General features: G+C 38.2%; 1 protein-coding gene across 2 annotated transcripts in view; it reads right to left on the bottom strand.

Moving 5' to 3' along the window:
* The window catches only part of IFTAP (intraflagellar transport associated protein), a 32,934-nt gene extending 17,143 nt beyond the window's left edge, over window positions 1-15,791 (bottom strand). For both annotated transcript variants that reach the window (XM_075713139.1, XM_009492127.1), the window contains exons 1-3: window positions 15,689-15,791; window positions 1,756-1,913; window positions 227-298 (exon numbers count right to left, since the gene is read on the bottom strand). In XM_075713139.1, the coding sequence (XP_075569254.1) occupies window positions 227-298; window positions 1,756-1,913; window positions 15,689-15,791 (333 nt within the window). The remainder of the gene's footprint in view (window positions 1-226; window positions 299-1,755; window positions 1,914-15,688) is intronic.
* Window positions 15,792-26,810: the final 11,019 nt, after the last annotated feature.

Raw genomic sequence — 26,810 nt, 5'->3', positions numbered from 1 at the left:
GATTTGACACCATTCTCATCGACACTTACATAACCTTTACACTTTAAAAGTACATACTCGTTAACATTTGAAAAAGAAATCTGAATGGTGATGCTCTCATCCTTCTTTCCCACAGATGGGAAAGAAATACATCAACAAATCACAGTACTTTGTAAATGAATGAAGCAAAAATCAGTCATGTTCTACTTATAATCCCTACTTGGAAGAAAATCAAAGAAAACCTCACCTTCACTCTTTCAGACAGACAGAGATCATTTCCATCAGAGCCACCAGCTTTCCAGCTCCCATTCATCACTGTCTGTAGATACATAGGCAGAAATACTTGTATGAAATGTATGAAACAGGACCAAAATCACAGTCAAAGCGCCTACTGATTTACACATACAGGTCCTTTATGGTGTATTTAAAATTTTTAAAAAATTGAATGTAATGCTCCTGAAAATAGAACGTATGCAGATAATCCTCTGAAATCCTGCACAGGACCAGACCGAATCAATTGGAACAACAGTGCAAGTAATTATAACAATCCTAAAAAGCAGCATTTCGAACAGAAGCATTGTTTTCAATAGCAGTTTTTTCCCTCTTTGCTTTCCTCAGGGCAGGCTTAAAGGTTACAGTGGCCAACTTACTGCATTACAGCCTCCTCCTGCTACGACACCAGCAATTTTTCTGATGCATTCTACTATTACTGTATTTGTTTCTTAAACTGCTAATGTGACAAGAATGTGCAGCCATGCCTGAAACTTTTTTCCTGTAGCAACAAAGACAAGTATTAAGATGTTCCATTAAATAAAGGATAATGGAAGTTGCACATTGCTTTATGGGGCAGAAAGCCAATTCAAAGTGGCTAAAGACAGACACCCAAAGGCAGTCTATCCCAATGAGGCAATCATATTCTTCAGGAGAAAAATGGCAAAAAGATTCTTGTCATTATTATTATACAATCAATTGACAGAATGTGATTGTTTTAAAAGCCTTGCTTAATTCCACATTAAAGGCATGTGCTAGTAGGGAGGAAAATGACAGCTTGTGCTCTTTGACTGAGGCCTGGCAGGACCATCATTTGAAGGGACTTAAAGTATATTGCTCTGTGTATTGCACAAAATGACCCGCTACTTCTTCTTTAATAAAAAGTTTAATGAAGTGAATTTTTGAGTACAGGCTAGATGACAACTTAGTTATTTGTTATTCAGGCAGGAGGGCAGAAGTTCTTAACAAGTGGACTCAGATTTCCATCCAGCTCTCTCCAGAAGATGTCTGTTGTTTTCCTGTCCCTACATACGAAATCTCTAATCTCTTATGTTTCAGAAGATCAAAAATGCCTCTGGCCTGCCTACTGCTTACTTCAGGTAGCTGAAGCAATCTAGCTTCAGTAGCACAGGATCCAGTACTTGCTAAAAACCCCAAGAAACAAAACAAATCTGTGCACTCTGTGCATCCACACTTTCAAGACTTTTTCCTTTTTGCCAAACTCTACTGTTAACGACAGTCTTCAGTGAAAGCATTACAAAGGTCCTTGCAGAGCACCTTATTTATTAGTCAGATTATGGCAGCTCTTCAGTAGAGCAAATGCCACTGCCAAACGTGATCCCTGCAGGTGCCTCTCTAAGCATTATACTCTTAGGTAGTATTTTAAATATTTGCCTCGGATGGGATAAATACCACCAGCCTCTAACATTTGGACAGTATATCTCCCCATATTTTCAACTGTTTGAATGTGGTGCTTGTCCACATGGACAAATGTTAACTCATTACCTCATTCTCATTTGGTATCTGTGGTGGAAGACACCCCCACATTTCTTTGCTTCTTCCAGGTAAGACATCCTGTTTATTTATGTTTGATAATTCTGAAGTAGAAAATGTTTTTCTTAGGGAGTCCACTTTACTTCCTTGAATTGTCTTCTCCTCTTCCTCTGCAAGGAGAATCACACCAGATGAGATAACATAATGCACTATCCAAGAAAAAGAAAAATGTGAATTTTATTAGATCTAATATTGACTTATTTTATACATTCACTTTTCCTCTCATGCTCAGAGCTTCCATGTGCATCATATACATGTATTTTGCAATCTTTATCATGAAACCAAATATGCAGTTTGAACTTCAAGTGCACAGAGTATCATCTATTCCTCAATACTGAAGAATTCATCGTCTCAAAAGCTTACACAGAAAACTTGATAAAATAACCCGAGAGCTGAAAATACCCTAAAAAGCAAGACAAGTAAGTTGTTAGTTAGGTTACACCTTACTTTTTATTTAAAAACTGTGTTTAAATGCTCTCTGAATGCTGCACAATATGGCATATAACATTTGTGCCCATGCCTTCATCTGGCACTGCAAACACCAGCACATACGAAGAGAGTCTCTTCTTTGTGACACCACTATAAACCTCATTGCAACTGCACGTACTCAGTAGAGCTATTTTAGATGTAATCTTTCAGAATCAGAACCAGAAACACCCCTCATTCCCCAACACCAACACGCGCTCCCAACACTTACATGTCTAGTTTTAGAAGTCCAGCAACTGTGTTTATGCGAGATCTGTGCTCACAAAATCACTTGATATCTTAAGCAGTTCAAGTGCACATATTCCTTCACATACCAACCAATGGTGTACCTTCTTATCAAGCACAAGAAAGGACTCTGATTTTGATCATAGTATAGTGATGATGTGGTCCAAAAATGGAGTAGTTCTTGTATTTCCTACCTCAGTATCGTGGTATCACCCTGTTTACACTATCACCCCAAACATGTGCCCCATGTGTGAACCTCACAACCATTAGAGCAAACGCCCATGTTGTCTAGTATAGAAGTGAGCCTTGGCAGTTCTTGTCAGAGCTGACACTGATACTGGCTGTGAGTCTGCCCAGGGTCAGCACCCACAGAGCTCTTGGGTGCATGAGCACCACTGCCAGAATCTCCACCAGTCCAGGACATGTGATGAGATGCACTGACAGGTCCTATAACCTAGCCCCTGTATCTTTAGTCAGTAAAACACCTCATTTGAGCTGATTTCTTTAGCACTGCTGCTTTCAGTGTTTAACAACTGTAGTAAGCTCTTGACTTAGCTTATTACCGATTTCATTTCCTCCTTGTATCAGCAATCTAACTGGGTGGGAAAATTTTGCGAGTAAATATTTTTTTATTGGGATCAGACTAACAACAGCAGTACACCAGTGATATTTAATTTCCAGAAGTTTACATCCTGAGATTAAAGATTAAGTTCAGATGTTCAAGCAGGGTTTGTTCCCTTAGGGGATTCCTTTGGTCTTGAAAGACACTGGAAAAATGTTTTGCCAATGCATTGACAGAAGATTGGAATAACTTCTCTCATGTTTATTTTATATATCAATAGTGACTAACTGGGCCCTCACTGAAAATAGGGAAGTATTCAGAACTGAGTCTTTCAGTGATAGCTTGTGACATCTTTCCGACCTTTAACAACTACGTGGACAACAAGAGCAAAGTTAAGACAACTATTATTGCTTTGACTGTCCTACCAGCCAGGTCTATGGGGCACGGAACAGCCAGCAGAATTAGGATACAGCTAGGTGATCATCAAATGAAATCTGAACAGTACAGAGCGGATCTAGGAGCTGATTACAGATCAGGACAAGTATGTGCATGGAAGTATGTATTTCTGAACCCATGCTGAATAGTTTTTTTCCTACAACATGGAAAAAAATATACTTATATATCATAGCCAAAATAAAAGTGCAGGACTTTTTATTATAAAAGTCCCATTATCAAATATGGAGCAGCTATAGGACAATCAATTCAAATGAACTTCACACCACATGTTCTTAATGAAAAATAAATGCTCATTTAACATAGTTTCTTGGGTTTAGTTTGAAAAATCTACTTTGTAACAATAAGAAACACTGCAGTGCATTTCTAAAGCATAATTATATGTCACAGGCATTGAAGTAATTATTGTGAAGAGTTTTAATGATGCCTTTGGGGTTACTACATTGACCCATCCACCAAAGAGTTATTAATCCCCAGAGACAGCTCTGTGGTGCAGTTACTATGACATATAGAAAGGGCTGGCAGTCTGGGCATAACCTGCAGTCCACACTCATAAGAGTCAAGGTTCATAGAAAGTAAATTGCACCAGACCAGAGCAATCTAGCAAACACATTTTAATGCTCAGACCACAGATGGATGCTCTGAATAATTCCTAAATCTCAGGTCTCGATACGACATCTGGCTTCTCCCTGCTTTTTTAGCAGGTACTTTCCTAAAACAATATTTGGAAACAGCAGTACATATGGACAATCTCTTCTTCCTACACACTCTTTTTCAAGCCATGGAAATGAAGCAGTATTACACAGGAAACCCTCTTTTAAATTCTTGACAGGTAAAATGGTCACCCACTATTTGAAGAGATTTTTACTGTCATCCTACTACATAGGAAGAACTAGATGACTAGCTTAAAAAGCTTCAATCTTTTGTTATTGTAGTGGTAAAACAGGATGGACTTCCTGTTTTATACTAAGAACTGACAAGTTTGATATTAAAGACTGACAAGCCACAAAAGGATATTAATGTATTTTAGGGTATGTGTGTATTAGCAAATTATGCAGCCAAACATGCGCAGACTGAGGACCCAGTATCCTCCTTGTGCACATCAGGAGCCTTTATGTATGAGAAGTGAGAAAAAGCTTCTGGAAGCCATACACATACAGATCAACAGAGAGACAAAAGGCATCATTAGGTGGAATGATCAGCAATATAATTCATACAGCTGAAAGACTCTGAATAAACATGATATTCCTGCACAAGCCCATGCCTATCTTGGATACCACTGTGGTCATTCTTCTGGGATATAAATCAGATCATCCATCCTTCTCCAAAATATAGGTTCTGAATTATCAAAATCACTTTTAGCATCAAAAGACTTATGACACACAGTTGGGCAGTTATAATTAGACAGCACACATGAGCTGATAAACTTATTTTATTAGGTTATATATTTTCTGGACAGCTGAGCTATTGTCACAGTTAAAAAGCTAGACAGATTAAATGAGCTAATAAGAAATCAAGTGCATTCATACTATTTATGTGCTATTTACCAACCCCAGACTACAGCTAGAAGCACCATCCCTTTTCCTAAGAGATCCGTCATAAACTGCTGTCAGAAACTTTTTTCTGGTAAAGACCATTGCAGAGTTATTAGGTTATAGAATATTAAACATTATATTTGATGAAACATTCACAACTGCAATGTGATACTAGATTCATGACTGCAAGTGAAGAAAACTTCAGACAGAAAAGAAAAAAGTCTAAGCAACTCAAAGCAGTTGTGAAATGCATGCTGCGGACAGAGTATCAGCTCTGCAACCATGTGCGTAATGAGGCTATGCCACATAAATTGGAGGCAGGGAGATGACTCAAACATTACGTTGCTAGCCTCAAGCACAGTCCCTCAGAGCCAGTCAGATCCACCTTTAGATGTCCAAAGTAACTACTGATAGCTATAGTTTCTCAATGCATGCATCACATAACTGGCTCTCTTTAAGCAGTAACAGTCATGATCTTAAAAAACATTATTAAAAACAACACAGTCTGCAGAGAAATATCACAGTTCTATTCCTTTGACAGTGTTCTGAATTTCAACCATTCTGTACTTACTTTTGAAAGAGAAGGGGAAGGAGGAAGGATCACATTTAAGCCAGCAAGAGGATCACTCTACCTTCCCCCTGACTAAGTGATAATTGACTCATTATTCACAGTCACAGTTCTCAACCTGCGAAGACCCAGATGTACAGCACTGGCCTTTACAACATGTGACAAAAGTCCAAAATAAGGGATACAATCACAACAGAAAGTAGCAGAAGGAGGAGGCTGAAATGATGGAAAGATTCACATATTTACTCAGTTTTTCAGTCTTACTTTTTAGAAATTCCACTGTCAGTACCTTAACAAAGAAGTAACAAGCCAGCTTAAGTCTCTAGAAAAGTAAATCTGGGTCTCTCAAGTGTAGTATCTGTCATAATTGTGTATCACTGAAAAGTATGTTGCAGACTTCAGAAACATATTTCTATCAGAAAATATATCCAGCTTGATAATTTTTTTTCTCTCCCGCTATCTATCCTCTACATTGTTTAAAATTCTCTTTGTCTTCCAATTTGGAAGGGAATCGTTTTAAAATGTCCACTGATCACCACATATTTCAAAGAATAATGGAGTCACTTATCACAAAGCCAGAGAAGAGAGCTACCAGGATGATCAGGAAAAAACTCCTGTCGGTGAAATCTGTTAGATGAAATAGTAGCTCCAGAAGGATGATAGAAGTCTCATGGTTTGAAACATTTCAAAGCCAGACCAGATGCAGCAATCAATAACATACTGTAGAAAACCTAGCTTGGGATAATATACTGGACAAACCAATACAAACTATGAGGTATTTCCGACCTTTTTTCCATTCCATGAATTCATTCCAAAACCAAAAATTGGATGAGAATGAGAAACAGGCTCCTTTAACTATAACAAACAAAACAAAACAAAACAAAAAAACAACCAGCAAAGCTACTACTGTAAGTTCCAATTTACTTCTTTGTCCTCAAAATGCTGGACTGAGGGCCAGCAAAAAGCCTGTGAATCCCTTATATCCCTTCCAAGTTATGCTTTGATGGAAAACCTGGGTTTCAAATAATACAGTGACTTTGTGCAGGAATCCTGAACAAGCAATAATTTTGCTCACAGTAGCATGATAACTCACTTGCACAGAGGTCACAAGTACAAATTTCATGTTCATTCACTATCTCCATTCTTCAAACACATCATCAGCAAACAGCCACATTTTAAAACAAGAACAAACCCTGTCACTGAAATGTTTCCATAAAATATCACTTTGAGATGTTCAAAAGACCATAATATACTGTAGAAGTACCTTTATTTACCTATTTGCAACTACGTATACCATTGTATGGTGCTGAGTTCGTTTACCCTAAATGCCAAGCTGTAAGAGGAAAAAACAATTTTCAAGGCCGAAAATCCAGTTTGTTGGGAAGATAACTTTTAAAGCCTTCTATCTTGTTTTGATAATTCAATCAAACCAGCTCCCAGATTTTCTGCAGTAACCCAATCAAAACTTGCAGCCTCCCTCTGCTTGTATATTGTCCAGCTGAGAATAGAACAGTGTTTTATTTTAAAGTTACTTAGCCTAGAAAACCTGTCTAATTTACATTCTCAAGCTATCTTCCTGTTTCCATGTATTTAAATGCATAAATTTCTGTAAATCAATGCATTTAAACCAATGTCTATGGAATTCGTTACTCTCTTCACCAGAACAGAGATTCAGCTGGTGCAGCCTTCTTCCCTAATGTCTTTGATCTTACCCTGATTAAATGACAAATAATCAGCAAAAAGTATGTTTACCTGGGGTTTTTTCCTTCAAAAAAGGTCAGCTTTTACTATAATCAGTAATATGGGCTTGATTCGTTTCTCAATAATGCCAATTTCCTATGGAAATTTCCCTACACCATGTCCTCAGCTAGGATAAATACATATTCCACAGACTGGGACAAGTAACTTCAGTGGGACGATTTCTGAATTAAAAGGGTAAACTCTTAAGTCCCAATTACTACTTCTGACTACCATTTTTTGATACTTCCCTTACTGTAGTATGTTTAAAAACCAGACAGGAAAGGACTTCTTTTTGCACATGCTCCTTCAGGGGAAAGACAAATGACTGCTACTCTCAAGTGTATTTCAGCCACTCTCACACACCTGCTTTAGCTTAATGTACAGCAATACTTCTTCAAAACTAATTCAGCTTTTAATTTTCAAAAATTTAACTGTTCTTTTACTGTATCAGTATGTATCCCTTTTTCCTTAATGGAATCTATATGTTCTGTTTTTATGTAGTATTATCTGTATCAATATCTATGTCTCTGTTGTGCTTTAGATAGTGTCAGTGTTAGAAAAGGGGCAGTATTTCCTGTTTATACCACATTCACCCCAGCTGACCATTTAAAAATATGTATTATTCTTCCACGGTTCAACAGTGCTGTTGCCGAATACCTTCTCCATTTGAATATTATAATGCAGTCAGTTAAATAACAAGGCAAATGTGCACTTCACCATTTCAGCAGCCTGCCATGAGCAAAATCCTGCTTCTTCCAACAGATGATAATGAAAAATAATCTTTAAAAAATTCAGAAAACTATGACAGAAATCTTAGAGCAGATCTTCAGCTGATGTCAACCAGCAGAGTCCTATTAAGGGACCTACACCTCTTAATATCTACCAGGGATCAAGTGGGATCTATCACTACCAAGCAATGCCAACGTACTAGATCAGATTTCTAGTTCTAACAATAAAGAGTGTTTATGTGGTGGGGGAAAAAAACAGCTTCATAAAGGCACAGGCTGTACAACTGATAGTATTTTGCAATTATAATTTGACAGTGTATCAGGATATAAAACCTGGAAGACTTTTTACAGAAGTTGATAAAGGTGGGCCTGGTTCCGATGGCTTCAGAAAATCTACACTGTCCTTTGCAGAATGCAAATAGTGTTACATTTCAGAAACTGTGTTTGAGGGATAGTTTAGGAAGAGCTTTAAATTAGACAGTAATTAATGGGAGAATACTAGTTCAGCGTACAGGAACTCCACACATCTTTCTGAGTCTTGGCTACACTGAGCCGTACTTTGAACCTCAGCTATAAGAAACAGAATGTTTTTGAGTTTATTACTTAAATAAGCACTGTTTGTTACACTTGCTTTTTTTTTTTCTTTTTTGCAGTCAAAGCAACCACAAAGTGCTTAAATTCATCCTCAGCACAAGAAAACTACATTAAATACATATGTTGGGAGCACTTTAAAAGAGCAGGTGATATACTAATAAATCGGGACAGAATTGATTTTGAAAACCTTCTGTGTACTTGCATTGTAGAAGAATTCAGCACTAGCAGCTAAGTAGAGAAGCACCGTAAGAAACAAGTGAATTGTATACAATTAAAAGCATCTGACATCTCCATACAAAGGATTCCTTCCTTAACAAATAACATCATAAAAAGATTACAGCAGGTGGGAACAGATTAATAAAATTTCAGAGAGCCCAAGAGTTTGAAAAATGCTTGATTTTGGATATTATAATTAAGACATTAAGGCATCTTCAAAAAGGTCTGATTTTTTTTTTTAAAAGGCAAATATCTACTTCTTCTTCTCCCAAGCAGTTAGCGATAGGATGAGAGGAAATGGCCTCAAGCTGTGCCAAGGGAGATTTCAATTGGATATTAGGAAAAATTTTTTCATGGAAAGAGTAGTGAAGCATTGGAACAGGCTGACCAGAGAGGTGGTGGAGTCACCATCCCTGGAAGCATTCAAAAAATGGGTAGACGTGGCACTTTGTGACATGGTTTAGGGGACATGGTGGTGTTGGGTTGATGGTTGGTCTGATGATCTCAGAGGTGCTTTCCAACCTTAATGATTCCTAGTTTTTACTTTCATTAAAAAATAATCCAGCCACCAAGCCAGGAAACGTGAAATTGCTACTCTACCCTTAATTGATTTAGTGGTGGACTTGGCAATGTTAGGTTAATGGTTAGACTGGATGATCTTAAAGGTCTTTTCCAACCTAAACCATTCTATGATTCTATGACTCTTGAAATGAGGTCTTTCTATGTGATTTTATACTGGACACAGAAAAGCACACAATTCTATAAAGAGTTCAGCACTACACTGGAAGTGAGGTCACTTGATTTCTGTTTCTGATTGTCCTATTGAGCCACTATATGGCTCTGATCTCTGACCTTATTTGCTTTGTATCATTTCCACATCTGGAAAAGAGGGCTAACAGTGCTTCCTCACCTCACTGCAATGACACGAAACTAGCCAAAAGCCGCATTTAGCACACTTTGATGCCTTTCAAGGCAAGGTGATGAGCTAGAGCAAGAGTTCATTCTGTTGTTACTGCTTTTTATAGTAGTACAGAATTCAACCATAGCCAATATGCCACTATAGGATGGAATCTGTATCAAAGTATCAACAGCAAAATTACTAAATATTTCCCTTTTCTACATTCTAGAAAATCTAAGTTATGCAACAGAATGAAAATACATTTTTTTCCATCTGAAACAATCTTTAGAAATTGTTTAGTAATAAAAGCATCACAGAAAAGAACAAAGCAGTGCTATTAGGGAAGCACTATTGTTCAAGGGCTGTCAAAGTTTCTGGGAGTCTGAGTGCCTCTGTCCTTATCTGGTGATGCCAGTGAGCTACTGTGCAAACAAACACTAGTCATTTCCCCTCTTTATGCCTAATTTTTTTCTGTCTATACAATGCAGATGAAGTACTTTGCATAGCAAATACCACCGAGATCTAAGGACAACAAATATCCATAAAACAGATCACCTAGTATTATTTCAAAAATAATCTGTCATGTTTGCATCCCTATGTCTGGGGTTTTCCTACATTTAGGGGCTCTGTATGATATTTGATTTTATACTATATTGAATGAAGGTTACATAGAGATAGCTACTGAATTTATGATCAATAGAAAATTGCAAATTTTTTCTCCCAACCAATTCTTTCCAATGATCCAGCACAACACATCAATAAAAAGCTCTGAATTGACGCTCTTTCCCTATTTCATGCCCTGTTTAAGTTCCCTGGGGATGACAGATTAATTTAATTAGTTTTATTGAACTGCCTAGTCGCTTTTATTGGCAAATCCACTCATAGGAAGAAGGCTGCAAATTTCTCTTGGGGTTACCATTGTCCTACTGGTCCATTTTTAAAATTAAAGTGAATTTACTGTAATTTCTTATATAGCTTTCTGCTATGCTTTCTGCTGTTAAGACCCACATTTGTAAAGTGCCTCCACTGACACTTATGTAGGAAGTTTAAAGTTGTTGTTTTTCCTAAATATGGTTAACGAAAAAAGGAAGCAGACAGCTACTGTCAAATGGACTGTGAACTAAATACATCGCTCAGCTTTCACTAGGGAATTAAATTAATCTGATCACAACACAGAATATGGCTCTTGCATGCCACCTGGAAGCAGAGAAGTGGTCAGCCACTTTCAAACTTCCTCGCTTGACAGCTTGCTCAGTGCAGAAGCATCAAAACAACAGCACTGAGGCTACGAAGTATATATCCAAGGTTCAGTTTGCTTCGAGATGGGTCTGATCGAAGTCCTCAGACTTCAACACACTGCCAGGCAGTGTAAAGTATATGAAAGAGAGCAAAATTAACAGCAGGAATGGACTGAATTTAATCAAGGACCATTGAAAAAATATGAATCTAAACTTGGGTTTGGATAAGAATTTTATTCACGGCAGCATTTTTCTATGCAACCGACTGATCCAGGATCCCATATTTTTATACGTGGGACAAGAGTAATTTAAAATCTAGAGGAAAAATTTGAAGCTTGGACCATTTTTTTTTCTGTATTTTTTGTAGACCGTCAAAAGAGATATTTTATGCTCCAGTGAATTTCCCAATCTTCCTCTGAGTTCAGAAAAATGAGCAGATGCTGCCTTCTAATTTTGGACATCATAGTTCTCTCCATCAGATTTCAAACATTCTTCCTAAGATTTGAAAGAGCCTCTTGCCCTGTGTGGCACTTTTTTTTAAAAAGCAGGGATTGGGTCTATTTCCATGAGATTTTGTCCAAAGTTATTCTAGGAAGTGTTTAATTCTGAAGAGACCACTCATTGACCACGTCTACAGAAATCTGTGTCATCAATTCCTTTGTAAATCCAACTCTTCTGAGGCTTCTTCAACTGCACAGTCAAGAAATCTCTCTTAAGATTTTTCTCTGGAGTTAAAAAACATAGTGGAGTTGTACAACCTCAAAGCAAATGCCAGTTAGCTGTTTTATTATCAGATTGTTTTATACTCAAAGCTAAAAGAACAAACTAACAAAACTAAATATGTAACTTGGTATAAGGGGGTTCAATGACTCTAAGAGCAGCACAAATGGATGTATTAAAATAAATGACTAATAAAATGATTCCTCTTACCAATATCTTTGCTTTGGATTTGCATAAGAGGTGGTAATTTTTTTCCAGATGCTGAAAACTTCTGCAAAACTTTACAGCGAGCATGAAAAATTTCATCTTTCTTGACCTGTGCTCTAATTACTAAATTATATTCCCATAGGTTCACCAGCCGTTTCACCTATCCATTTTGTTAATATTATCCTTTTGACAAAAAACACACTTTGGATGTTGTACATAGGAAAACTAAGAGACTTACTAGAATCCTAACCTAGGCCTCAAGTGTCCATCCATTACAGAATCAATAAAAAGGGTTAAAGATTTTTCCAATTATGGAGGGAGCGCTCCAATACTTTTTAAATATTATGCATTTAAGATATACAGGTCATGATTGTTGGAGTATATATGTTTTAAATGCTGAGCTCAGAGTTTTAAAATGACATTTAAGTATGTTTATCCATGTCCCATCAGATCTGGTGGAAGTGAGATAAAAGCCTTACTACAGGATTTACTTGTCACTTAGTCTATGAATTCTCATTCTGCCACAGCACCAAGCACACTTTAAAAAACAGAATCATTTTCTTAGGAATACTAAAATCAGGAAGATTAAATTCCTACATCAAAGATACAATTTTATGGTCCAACCAAGTTATAACATATCTGTGTGCTATTTAAACCATACAAATATTACTAAATGAATTACACAGAACTTAGAGGGACCTTATATTTACTCCAAATCTTGTTCTACTTGCGATAAGAGAGTATCTTTTCAAATAACACAAGGAAGAATAGGATCTCTATTCTTACTCTATAGAGTAACCAAAGGTAGTATCACACATTCAGATATGAAAAGACAACATTCTAAAAATGCGGTTTTCTTGATTAGGATATTAGCAATCCTCAAAAAAAGTCAGGAATGCAAAAATTCATTAATACTGTTTCCCATATTTAGAAGAACGGAACTATTCTGTCAGCAGAAGACCCTAATGTGCTCACAGGGGGTTACTCCAGGCTGACATTTATAGCCTCAAAGTGTTCTTTTTGAGGTAGGCCAGAACAGTCAAGGATGCTTGGGATTTTGTACTCAAGCTATATTCTTTTCAATTTCACTGTTGTGCTGGTTTTGGCTGGGATAGAGTTAATTTTCTTCACAGTACCTAGTATGGGGCTATGTTTTGGATTTGTGCTGAAAATACAGGGATGTTTTCATTATTGTTGAGCAGTGCTTACACAGAGTCCAGGCCTTTTCTGCTTCTCACACCACCCTGCCAACAAGTAGGCTGGGGGTGCACAAAAAGCTGGGAGGGGACACAGCTGGGACAGTTGACCCCAACTGACCAAAGGGATATTCCATACCATATGACATCATGCTCAGCATATGAAGATGGGGGAAGAAGAAATAAGGGGGGACGTTTGGAGTTATGGTGGTTGTCTTCCCAAGTAACCCTTACACATGACGAAGCCCTGCTTTCCTGGGGATGGCTGAACACCTGCCTGCCAATGGGAAGTAGTGAATGAATTCCTTGTTTTGCTTTGCTTGTGTGCGCGGCTTTTGTTTTACCTATTAAACTGTCTTTATCTCAACCCATGAGTTTTCTCACTTTTACCCTTCCAGTTCTCTCCCCCATCCCACCATGGGGGGAGTGAGCAAGTGGCTGTGTTATGCTTAGTTGCTAGCTGGGGTTAAACCACAACAGTCCTTTTAGAAAATCAATTCTATCCCAGCCAAAACCAGCACAACTGTGTGTAAATTTATCTAATGAAGAAAAATTAAACATTATTTAGGAAATCAGATTCTTATGAGATGTTTTCAAGAATAACGTAGAAACTCCTGGTGAAGATATCCTCACAATCCCAACTAGAGAGCTAGTACAAATTCATGCACAAGTGAAAATCACCTTATATAAATATGGTACCCTGTGAAATCAGTGGAATCCAATTAGTTATAGGTGTGTCTTCTGTTTCCAATGTTATGACAGTCAAAAATCTATCAGACAGTGATGTCTTTGAAGGAATTTTTTTTAAAGAGCTCCTATATATTTACACACACAACTGAATGGGCTTGGTTATTTGTGTGTACAAACAGCTATCGCCATATCTAATTAAGCAGGACTGTAAATTCTGACATTAACGCTCACTGTATAAAGATTTAGTGTGTGGATCAACCCCATTATCAGGCCAAATTCAGAAAGGTTATCTGAAAATGGTCAGATTTTACTTGACTAATCACAAATATATCCCCACAGTAAATATCTGAACTCATACATAAATGTGAAAATTTTTGGAGCCTATTAGCAGATAATCCTATTAAGCTATCACAGTTGCTTTTTTTAAAAAAAAAAAAAAAATAAAGCGAAATGACTATTTTTCAAATGCAAAATTAATAAACTAAGAATGTGATATTTTATGAAGTATTTTGTACTCTTCTGATGCTAAAATGCCTTGTGCTTTAAGTGGAATTTTTGCAGGACATTAGTTTATAATACAAACCAGCACCTTTGGGTATTTTTAAAGGAAGATGAAAGTGGGAGGAAAATAAGCTGAGCTGTTTTGTTTACACCAGCATAGGAAACTGCATTTCTAAGCATTTGATTCAGCTAAAGCTGTACCTTTCATAGAATTTTAGTAGCAGATGCTGTAGTGACAATGAAAGTGACTGAAATACATGCTGAGGCTTTTTGCAAGTAGCATCATGATATGCAGCATGCTTCTAAGATAGGAGCTATACCCAGTGTATCACTCATACATAAAGAAGACCAGAACCTAATTTTCAATCCTCTTATCTCATCCCCCAGTGTCTCCTTTCTTTTCTATATTTTATTGGGAGGAGACAGAAGGTTGCCACAAGATTATTTCTATGGCAGCTTTGACTCCCCCACTGGTTTTCTGCTCAGTGCCTGTGACTGACACTTAGTTCTGCCTGAAGGACAAGGACAGGACAGACTTCTGAGTGCCAATCAACAGAGCATGCCACATGCTGTAATTGAAAAATACAGTGCTTCTGCAATAAGATGAGGACATCATTTTTAGTGCAAAGCTGTGGTAAAGAGAATTGTAAATGAGCAATATGTAGCTCACATTTATTTTTATGGCACCTGACTTAACATGGCCAAAAGAAATGAACCTGAGCTACAGAATTTGGATCCAGATCCGAACTGCCTGTAATTCAGCAATGTTCAGATCAAGGTTAAGCCCCACCTTTTATTTCACCTGCAGAGCATGAGATATTTTCAGCCTAATCATCCTAATCTGATGTCCTGATGTGCCTTCATCCAAGTTATCTGTTAGCCTCATGCACACGATAGCATAGCACAGCAAGCCAGTGTCTATAAATCTGTCAAATTATCCAAACTGCACACCCCTAATCTTAGGCCATCTCATACTATTAAGTACTTTCCTCAGGCTCTTCTTCTTTTATGGAAACTTCTCTAGCAAAACAATGCAGGACATACTTAGGAAAAGCCTATCCTTCCAAATAATGCATGCTCGCCCACCTCCCTGAAGTGAACAAAACATGGTTAAACACCTGTAGAGACCTACCTTAGCAGTCTGTGAACCAAGCTAAGGAAAATTGTCCTTAGGGATCTCACTGCTGACAGGAGAAACAAAAGCATCACAAGAATTTGCCTAAGGTCACAAAGCAAGTAAGTAGCAGAACGACACTAAATACTACTGCTTCTCTTTTTACCTTCCCTTCTGGCTGCAATTCCTAGTGGGAGATTTGGGAAATACATACCTTTCAAAAGATAAGTGAATGTATTTAGAAACTCTTCATATGACTGCTCATGGCTATTAATAAATTGATCAAGAATGCTGTTGTTTAACAGTTGTTCTCCCATGATCCACACCTTCACAGTTGAACAGTTATATCTGCTTTAGTAGGCTCCTTCTGCAATAGAAAGGAAAAAGCCTTATGTATCTGTAGGCAGAAAACAAATTAACTGAAGAGTCCCTAATTCACACAGATGAACAACAGAGTGTCAAATTTTTCTTCTCTCCTTGTGAAGTTCTGATCTTGTCAGTGGGACTTTACACAACATCTCCCTTAAAATTCATGTGGGCATAGTAATTTGAAGTGCAAAGGGAAAGACTGTGATAATCTATGTCTGAAATTTATGTTATCAGGTAATATGGGCCACAGAAGTGCCAACCTCTCTCAGTGGTGTTCCTTCCACCTCATTTTAAGTTGTTCAGTCTTACAACCCCTGCCTTCTTTGCAGAAACGGTGACACCACTGACTAGCATGTTGGATTTAACAACTGTGACATCTGTACATTCAAAACTTGGACTGAATCCATCATTCTGCAGGTGCATTGTACCATCAAAGCCACTAAACCCAGTTTTTGGAGGGCATGTTAAATCATGATGAGGTGTGCGTATGCTGAGATGGCACACAGCACAGGGAGGGCATGATGGAACTGGGCAGCCACATAGGAAGGCAAGGACCACTCTCAACAAGAGAAAAAATACCGAGAGCTGAAGGAACCCCACAGAGGCTTTTCTGGACTTGAAAGCTCCACTTCAGTCACACGGCAACAGTTTTCCAGCCCATCTGCATCACTTTACCAGACTCTAAGCAAAGTAATGGCCCTGAAACAGCTCTCGGTGAAGTATGCTGAGGTTAACCTTGCCCCTCACTTATAAAAGCTGTGTAAATCCATTTTAACAGCTGTGTGATGTTAAATAGTTAATAATATTACTAATTTTTTATACACATAGGACCAGACTACTAGAAGCAGAAAAACACAGGTGAGGATGTGGACATACATAACTGGCACATTGTCTCACACTGTGGCAACTTAACTAAAAAATGTAAATGACCAGTTTGCATACATAAATGTGATAAAGATATAAGGATGCATTATACACTAAGTGCTTGATTTTCATGTGTTCCCGTGTTTCTTCTCTTGACTTGCCACAGTATTAAGAAGTGTCTTCCGGGAATGAAAGGTTAATTCTTCAGCAAAACTTCAAATCAACTACACTGCCAACCTGATTTTAAAGTTAAATAAGATCGAACAAGAATTGTTCAGAGCCCAGCAGGAAAACAAAGCATGATTTCTAACATCAAACTCTAATTTTGTTGGATTGCCAGCTTGTAAAGAAGACTAATGTCCTGAAGATACGAGAACACACGCGCACACACACATGACCTAAAGTTTAAGTTTTCTAATGTTTTATAAACAACAACCCAGTATTAATCTCTTTGTGGACTGACCAAGCAGAATATAATTTACCAGACTCCCAGAGTGGTTTATGCAAATTATGGTGGTTTCAGAGGGAAGCAATGCCTTCTATTCCTCATTATTGTTCAGTTATTACAGTCATTATTTGAGGTAAATTTCATTATGTGAAAGACTGCAGTAATTTGTAAGGCTAGTGACAAAGAAAAAAAATACATATATTTAATCAAGAAAATGGTAATAACAACCTTTGGTTTTTCTTTGGCATCTGACGTCTAGGATCTCCAAGTCCTTTATAAGCACTAATGAAATAAACTTCACGATAGCCGCATGATGAAGAGCAAACAAATATTATTTCAAGTAACTGATGAAAAAACTGAGTCACCAAGAGTTTAAATGACTTATAAGCAAATCAGAAGAGGGCTGGCAATAAAACTTAGATTCGTTTACTCTAGAATGCTCTAGGAAGCTAGAAAATTGATAAGCAATTTTGGGGAACAATTGTATCCTTAACCAAGCTGAATAGCAGCTTTCTCAGTGAATGCCATGTTCTACAGCCACCAGGTCATCAGCCTGAGATTAAGCATCCAGACCAGGTGTTAGCAAAATGCTATAGCTCAATTCTTACTCTGCTGCGCAGCCTCTACTTCCTACAGAGCTTGGGAAACTTCACTTCAGATTTTAACATCCTCTACTAGTTAAGCTGTAGAGGAGCAATAGTGCAACAAGACTATGGATAAGCACCGGGTTTTGACTCATTACAGTTAGCTAGGAAACGCAGTGCTGAATTCAACTTGACAAAGTTTTAGCCAAACTACAATTGCAAAATCCTGAACATCAGCCTCATGAAAAAGCAAGCACTGGATGCTGTTAGAATATAATCTAACATTTAATACCTGAAATCTCCTGACATATGGAGATTAGGAAGTTATCCCTAAAGGTTTTAAACATATATTTCACTGAGCCTATACATTTTCATCTAGTATGCACTTCAATACCTATGCACTGGGAGAAGCATCATCAAAACGGTATTACTTTAAAAAAACATAGCAGAGGATATTCCAAGCATGGGAAAAGATTATTTTCTCAAGACTAACAGCTTTTTTTACCGGAAAATTAACCAAATTTTTACCCAAGTCAAAGCAGTAAATCCAGAGTAGCTCTCCTATAGCCAATATAGTTATTACAGGTATTAGTATAAGAGATCTGCTATCAACTATGTCAAAGATATTCATCTTGGCTTAAGAAAATAAAATAACTTGTAATTCATAGGCCACATTTCCTTATTTTTTCTTCTGAAATAAAACCCAAAGAATGTATTTTGGAACGTGAGTTCACTAAATTATTCATATTTCAATAAATCCTAAAGTGGAAAAGAGGGGAGAAAACCCTATTTCTCATTTTGGCATCCATCCTCCATTGCTTTTTATAGTAACTTCACAGTTTTGCTTCAAAAATCTAAAGCAATAAAATGCAAAATGGATGACAGAGGTGATAGTCCAACACAGACCTAATCTTCCCTTGCACAGCTGTTTTTTACACCTCCAAGAATCATCTCCTCATGGAGAGGAAAAACCAGCTAGGTCCTAATAAAAGCCTAGGTTCTGTGAGAAGAACAGCCATTCACTCAAACAATAGAGAGGAGAGACTGGCAGCTAGAACTACCTGTCCCCCTTTTTCAATTATTTTGAAGAACTCCAGGGTGCTATTGCATCACCCTAAATGAAAGCAGGCACAGAGGATGGTATGTGGAGAATATCTACTATCCCTGAAACTGAACATATGGTTAGGATGGACAGTACAACAGAGGTGTTCAGAAACACATCTCAACCTATCAAGGTTTTTATATTTTTCATTTTCATTCCACTTTGGTTTTCTGATGCTTTCCACCTACTTTATTCCTGAGTTGCTCTTAAATGAACACCATACTGCATCAGCCACAGAGAAGTTTTGTGATGTGAACAGCTGAAACCAGGCTGACCAGAAGACTCGCCTTTGCTAAGAAGCTAACTGGTAGATTCTATGGAAGTAAAAGGTTTCAGCAATCATCCAATTCACAGCCTCAAGTCAATGACTTCTTTGAACTGTCATGAAAAAAGAAAAAAATGTACAATAATGGATTGGAATCACCCACAATTTATGAACTGGATACAATCACACCTCTACAAACGAAATGACTGCATTGTGCTGCTAGAGAATAACTCCTGCTGAAATAAAAACTTATCTTCTTTTTCCCAAAAGGCATCAAACTAACTCGGAGGTTTCAGGAAAAGTAAGGCAAGGATATCTGATCCTTTCCCCATGCTGGCTCTGGATAGTTTTAGAGTGAAATATCAGTAAGTGATGCACTCAAGCAGCAACTATACTTTCTTCTTTTTTCATTTCACTCCTGCTCATCCATCCTAATTACTGTAATGAGGTTTCTTGAGGCGATCATTCATTAAGCCTTGCTGATCATCAGCAGATTGTGCAAAATCAATTTTAGTTCTCAAAATGCAGTCTTCTTCCCAGCAGTTTAAGTCAAACCAGAAATCTCTGCATTGAATCACAGAGGCAGGACAAGTGAGTATTAGCATGATTTCAATTACACAGTTATTAGTTCTATTAAACAATAAAAAATGTGGTGGAATATAGGCTTCCTGTTTTATGCTGCATTTTAGAGTGTTTTATTATGTTTCTTTTAAATGTAATATAGGCAATGAAATAAAATCAAGATTCTGAATTTTTAAATGGAAAGAGCAATAAGCTAATCCTCTCTACAAACTCACTAAAACCTTACATAATTTTATTTTTCTGGGAAAAAAACCTACTTCCCTAGTGTTTCTGGCATAGGTTAAAGTCAGATTTCCACATTATGAATTTGCTCTCCCAGAAGTCATTCTCAATAAAAACAGGGATACTCAGAAATGTTTATTTATAGATCACTCATAGGGTCATGGAAAACATCACTAGATACACCTGTTCTCAAGATTTTATAACCTATGTTTGCACAAATCAGATTGAACACAAATACATTACTTTTACATCTTATACTCTGTTACCACTGGACAATGCCTGATCTTTTTTCCCTATAGAGCTAGCACAGTAACTACACCTGCCAACTAACTTTTTTCAAAGGGGTCTTTAATACTTCAAATCTAACTAACCTCTCATAACAGCAATCGTACTCTCTTACAACCCACAATACAGAACTAAGTGACAAGTAGTTCTACAACACCTCTCATCCATAAAGGTTTTACATGTCAGTCTGCACTAAAGACCTTGATTCTTGGGACTCTCTTTGGCCTGGCTAGTTCAGCAACATAAAAGCCGTCACTTGTGACAGAGCAGGCTGGTAAAGGCAATGCAGAAATGATCTCTGCAGGTTGACCGCTCATATAGTTAGGCAATACTGTAGGCATATTGGCAAGTCTTAAGTGTGCAGTAAGTTGTCAAGGGACCAAGTACAGAACCAGAGGTGGTTACTGCCTCCTAAGGATGATGAGAAAGCACACTATGATTCATGACGTTAGTCTCCTCTCCAACCTGTTCCCGGAGCTACGTAACAGCATGCTGTCTGTTAACAAAAAAACATAACATCCCAATCTGCCCTCTAGACAGCAGCACCATAGAAGTCACTCCATGTAATATATGTACCCATATATTTGTGTAAAGCTTGCTTGAGGAAGTCAGTTTAATTACACACAAAATGAGTGACCTAGGTCCTATAAGTGTTATCAACTAAAGTAAACTCAATCTGAAGAGCAGGGATTAGTACTTTTAGAGGAAAAATATCTGATTTCCACTCCTTGCTGTCTTACTACCGTTTACCACATTAGTGAGTCAAGGAGACTCTAGAGGAGTATGGATTTGCTACAATATTATTACAGCAATAAAGAATGAGGTAGCACTTTTGCAAATGGAATAAGCCTGTATCAAACAACAGCAGTCAGAATCAATTTAAGGCTAAGTGCTGGCTGCTCCCAAAAAGGACACCACCCCCCTCTTTCCCTCTTCATCCCTTGGCTTTTCATTCCAGCCCACCTCTTGGCCAGAAAAAATAAACTACCAATATAAAACCTGAAACTAAACTGAGCAAATACATGTGTCCTGTTTTAAATACATGTTTTCTGATCTGCCTTACAGCCATACAATCATTGAGTGCCTGCTCAAGGGGACAGTGAGAACATGCAGTGGGAGCAAGGGAAGAATGCCGGATTGCCCCTTTTGGCAGCCTGTCATAGCTGTTTATGCAACCATGAAAGCACAGCCCCATCAGAAACACCACTCACAAATGGCTCAGAAAGCTGTGCTTCCTCCGTGCTAGCAAAAGCAGATGGTTACCAAGGGTACTCATACCCGAACTACTGCTAGAGCTGGAGCGCTGATCATCAGCCCCCATGAAACAGAGGCATGCAAAGCTGGAACTCAAGCCTGTCCTTAATAAATGTTTGTTGCTAAATATGGACTGTGGTCACTACCTTAGCAAATATCACAGGATGGCACTTTGAAAGCAGGCCAAGTGAAAGGAGTGATTCTGGGAATTCCTGCCCCAAGAACGACATAAAACATTTTCAGCCGGGCAGCACAGGAAAGTTACCCACTTTCCAGAAGGCAGTCAACTGTTTCCTTCTTGTCTAGACATCTGCAAAGCTACAGTTGCAAAAGAAAGCCCTCCCTGCTCTACTGTCCTGCCCTACTTTTCTCCCTCCTCCTCCCCGCTACCCACCACCTGTGGGGAGGCAGAGCTCCTGGAAGGAACCCGACAGCAGCAAGCTCTGGCCATGAGCAGGTGCAGGTCAACTGAACTATGGGAACAAACTGAAAGAAGAAGTTTTAATTACAAAGGACAAAAACTTTCAGATGAGGTTCCTTGCAGCATCTCTCAATTCAATGTGATCTGCAACAGCTAATCCTGTTTAAATCAACTGGATGTTTGCCACTGCCTTCAGCAGGAGGCCTTAAGGGCATACAGATTAAATGTATCGGCCATTTTTGTGGATGGGAGCTGCATCTGCTTGCGTAAGCACGTTACTGAGCCTCAGAGCCAACCTTTGCGATGGTCAAAACCATGTGCCTCTCGTGCCCAGCTCGTACAAGCTTTTAAGGGATATATCTAAGGGCTTTAACTGCAAGGAAGCACATTGATCCTGTTTGATTTCAGTGCTATTATGTCAGTGCCGTACATGATCAGAAGGTTTTCTTAATGAATTTCCAACGGCTTCAAGAGCACTCCTTTAAAGACCACCTGGAGGCCTGTGACAAGGGTAACATTTCCTGTGCACCAAGCACTCCTCCAAAACATGGTAACCACTGTCCCCTGGAGTGAAATCATCCTGGATTTGACAGTCAAAGCACAGCTGGATTCAATCAGCTATTTTAGATGAGGCCTCCAAATAAAGACCTGTCCCTTACATGTCAAATACTGTTTACTGATGTTTTTAGATGAGACAGAAAATTGAAGACTGTAGGACACTGGACTCCCTGTGCCATTTTTTCACAGGTTTCAGCCTATGGGTCCTGGCTAAATATCCAGAATATTTGCATTCTGGCTGGCTAAACCTACACAAACAAGTAAGGCGGCCTTCCCTTTCCCTGCTGAGCTGGAGTGCATTACTTGCTCCATGGGGAGCAAGCTATGTTCCAGCTCAGAGATGAATGTGTTTTACTGGCAGAAAATATGCTGCAAAGCCTGGAAATATCTCAATGCAATTTGGAATGATTTGGGACGAAGAACATGTAAACCACATAGTAATTAACTGTAGAAGAAAATCAAGTGAAACAAAGCATTTCCGTAACAGTGAGCAATCTGCAGAAAACATACTACCTATGTCAATGTTAATAAAATAGAATTTGTAAGGGAAAAGTCTGTTTATTCATTTTCGCATGGGGTTTCTGCCAGATAAATTCAGGATGCAAATCCTAGATGTTCTTGCTATGACCTGGACAGTTCTGAACATGATTTTCCTGTCTTGTAGATACATTATTCTGAAGCTACTTGCTGCAGCTCCTCCAAAGCAGTTTGTTGCTGACAGTTACAGAAGACCAGCTTGGACAGACCATGTTCTCATCCAAAACTGACATGCTGTTGCGAACAAACTTTAATTTCTCCGTCTTCTCAGCCACAGTAATTGGAAAAAGGATTTCTAAAGATAAGGCATGTCAACTGGCAGAAGGAGAATAAAATCAATGTAAAATATTAAATGGGACACAATTGGGGGTTGGATTTTTCACTTAAACATTTGTATCCCTTTTCACAGTAGATCTTTGATCACAAACTCAAACAAGGGTCAGACCACATCAAGCACTTGGATAAGAAGCTGTCAAGTATCATCTAGGTGCTACTGAAAATAGAAATAAATGTAATCTAAATGCCCTTAACTTTGGGGGAAGTTAAGTTCTTCAGCACTCAATTCTGCAGTACAGTCTATTTTATCTTTGTTTCAGAAGCAATAGGCCCATATGGATGCTACAGGGCACAGTGCCTTAGAGCTACTGTATTTCAGATGAGAAATGTCACAACACCCTATCTGCATTACAGTTATTCAACATCTCAAGACAATTTCCACAAACATTTGGTATGTTTGCTTTGCTGTACTAATAAAATTCCATTTCAAGCTCTTTCTACTTCTATTCTCATAGCAGTTTCAAATGGGAGATGAGATATTTCTAAAATACTGTGCAGCAGATGTTGTAACTGAGGAGTGGGTGAAGTAGGGCCAGGAAAACAAAAGCAGGGAGCTATGAAGAGTGAATTGTTTTCCAGGTTTTTCTGTTTATTTAGTGTGCTATGTTATGCAAGTGGTTTATCCTCTGTGCCCCAGCACTGCTAGCTGTTGAAAGGATATATTCCCAGAGGACTTCCCAGAGTCTAATTATTTTTTGTTGGAGAAAAGCACTGTGAAACTGATGAAAAATGCCACAGAAGGGTGCAAATTTTTATTAGTCTTTTAAGGTCTGATCAGAAGGCCATTGGAGTAGAAAAAAGACATTCCTAATTACTTCAGTGAACTTTGAATTGGACTTTTAGTCAGCCCTCACTCATTGGGTTGCATGCATGTGTAATTTCTTTTGCTCTGTTTCAATGTCACTACCTACTTGCAGCAGAGCATTCCCGGGGAAAGCAGTAGTATGCCAATCAGCAGCAGTTGTTTTCTTTTACTAGCTATTGACATTATTTTTTCTTTGAACTCAAAAATTACTTTAGATTACATTTCTATATTCCAGTAGCACTGAAAAATTCCCAAAAAGATCATGAGCTTGACAGCTTTAGCAGTGTAAAAAATAAAACTATAACAGAGCATATGCTGCAGACATTTACATTTATAACTAACAGACATCTACTGTCACTCTGGTCTGGTTCTACTGCAAAGAGTTAAAGCTTCTGGAGGCTGGTGGGTTTCTTGTTGTGCCATCTGAAGACAAGAGAGGAAAGGGGAAAAAAAAAAAGTCACAGCCAGTTAGCCACAGCAGACAGAGTTCTCAGGAGTGCATCTGCAAATAAAGCAGATAGATTCCCCTCCATCAGGCTGTCTCTCCATGCCACAAGCCCCCTGTGCTGTCAGAGAAGATTCCTCAAAGTGTTCACATTTGAATCCCAATTACATAGAAAGATTTTGGAGGACGCAAAAAACCCCTATCAGCCAGGTACGTCTAACTTATTGTTTTGCCCAAAGCAAACTTGGTTGATACACTTAGCGAATGTTTTGAGAAATACTATTTAAAGATTTCCTTTCTTTAAGCCTGTTTATGGAGGACTTCAAAGCTCTGTGGGTGTCTGGATATGATTTTGATTGTGAAGAATTTGGGAACAGCACTTGCTTTTCAGGGGTATGCTTTTTCATTTTGCAAAGGGAGAGCCTCCAGATCAGTCACAGAAAAAAAACCAATACAATACTGCAAAATAAATTTAATTCTACTGTAGATATCTGTGTCCATGCCAAGTTAAAAATAACGGCAAACTAACAACAGAATTTAACGGTCAACAGTGAGCATTTACCAACTAAGACTCCATGCTATCCTGCAGTCCATTTTCTCAATGTCCAGTCAGCACTGTTCAAATACTTTACCTTTGTGTAAATGAAAGGTGCTTTGGTTTTGCTACAGTTCATAAGATCAAATCATTTATTATTTGGTAGCATTGAAATTACTGTGAAATTATTATTAATATGGTATTTTTTAATGTTGACAAATATTAATATGAAATGTCACACCAAACAACAGTACTGATTATTCACTGTTCTCCTGTTTAAAATGTTTTTGTTGCCTAATTGGGTAACAGGCACAGCACATAGGTGAACAAACAATTACTACATAGGGTCAAAGAGAACAATAAGTAGTAAACACAGTTTTAAGGAGAGGGAGAGAGGAGTGACTCAGTGCCTAAACATAGTAATCTAGTGACATTTTATAAACCCTAGATTCACTAGGACCTAGGACACAGGACCTATGGGAGACTTGCTGCTTTCCATAGCAGAAGCTAGAAGACAAGAAGAATATCCAAAGGCATATGAAATATCACTTGATGTTTAGGCACCTGAATCCTACCCCTTGTTTCTAAAACACATTCATCCTATACTTCTCAGTGAATGCTTAATATGGTTTCTGAACTAACACCCCACATACAGAATTGTAACTATGCCTGTCTATTTCCATACTAAGGACATTTCAAATCACATTAGCTAGTGCTTTTAAAAAGCACCTTCTCTTTTCATTTGATCCTTCTGTAAATAAATATCCTAATGAATCTATCTAAATCTGAATTTCCTGTAATCTCTTCTTGCCATACAACCAACCATTAACTGGAAAAAAAAAGTTCAAAATTCAAAGTTTGATTTTAAAATAGAATAGGAGAGAATGTAAGTTTTCTTCTTTCCATTAGCTTAGCTTCTAGCTCAGATATCTACAGTTCACTTCTCAAATACAGGGGTTATAAAAGTAATGCTGAGATTCTCACTTATTTGTATAATCCCTGGAGCTTGATCTTTTATAAAAATACCAAATATGATGAAGCATGACTCAAGCCACCATAACTGGTAATTGTTTATGTAATTCCACCCTTCTCTATTTATCCATCTTTACTTCTCATAGTGTCTTTCCCCCTCTATCTTGTGCTGCACCACAACAAAGGCATTTGACTGTTTCCCTCCACGCTGGCACTAATGCTAATCCAACTCCACAGTGGCATGGTTTGGAGCATTTTCAAGCATTGGAACAGGCTGCCCAGAGAGGTGGTCGAGTCACCATCCCTGGAAGCATTCAAAAAATGGGTAGACATGGCACTCCGGGACATGGTTTAGTCTAGTCTACCCTTGACTGGTTTAGTGTGGACTTGGTAGTGTAGGTTAATGGTTGGACTGGATGATCATAAAGGTCTTTTCCAACCTAAATGATTCTATGATTCTATAAAGCCACAAAAACAACTTTAAACTTTTTAGTTATAAGGTTAGATTCCCACCTTTTCAGCTCCCTGAAGCTGCTCACGGTCAGAAGAGCATTGGCTCAAAGGAATCAGTGGTGTTGGAAGGTTAGAGGTGGAGGTCAGCACAGCCAAAGATCAGGCACGCTGTATTAACACACCATAATTAGCATGAAACAACCTGGAAAGCCAAAGCAATTCCAGCAAGTGCCTAAGGAGCTACTTCTGTCAGAGAATCTAGGATAAATATTCTCCCCGTTACTTACTGAACTGCTTGC

Source organism: Pelecanus crispus, chromosome 6, assembly GCF_030463565.1.
Source record: "Pelecanus crispus isolate bPelCri1 chromosome 6, bPelCri1.pri, whole genome shotgun sequence".
Classification (NCBI taxonomy): Eukaryota; Metazoa; Chordata; class Aves; order Pelecaniformes; family Pelecanidae; genus Pelecanus; species Pelecanus crispus.
Note: the sequence above shows the minus strand (reverse complement) of the source record. Positions and strands in the feature narration are given on the sequence as shown.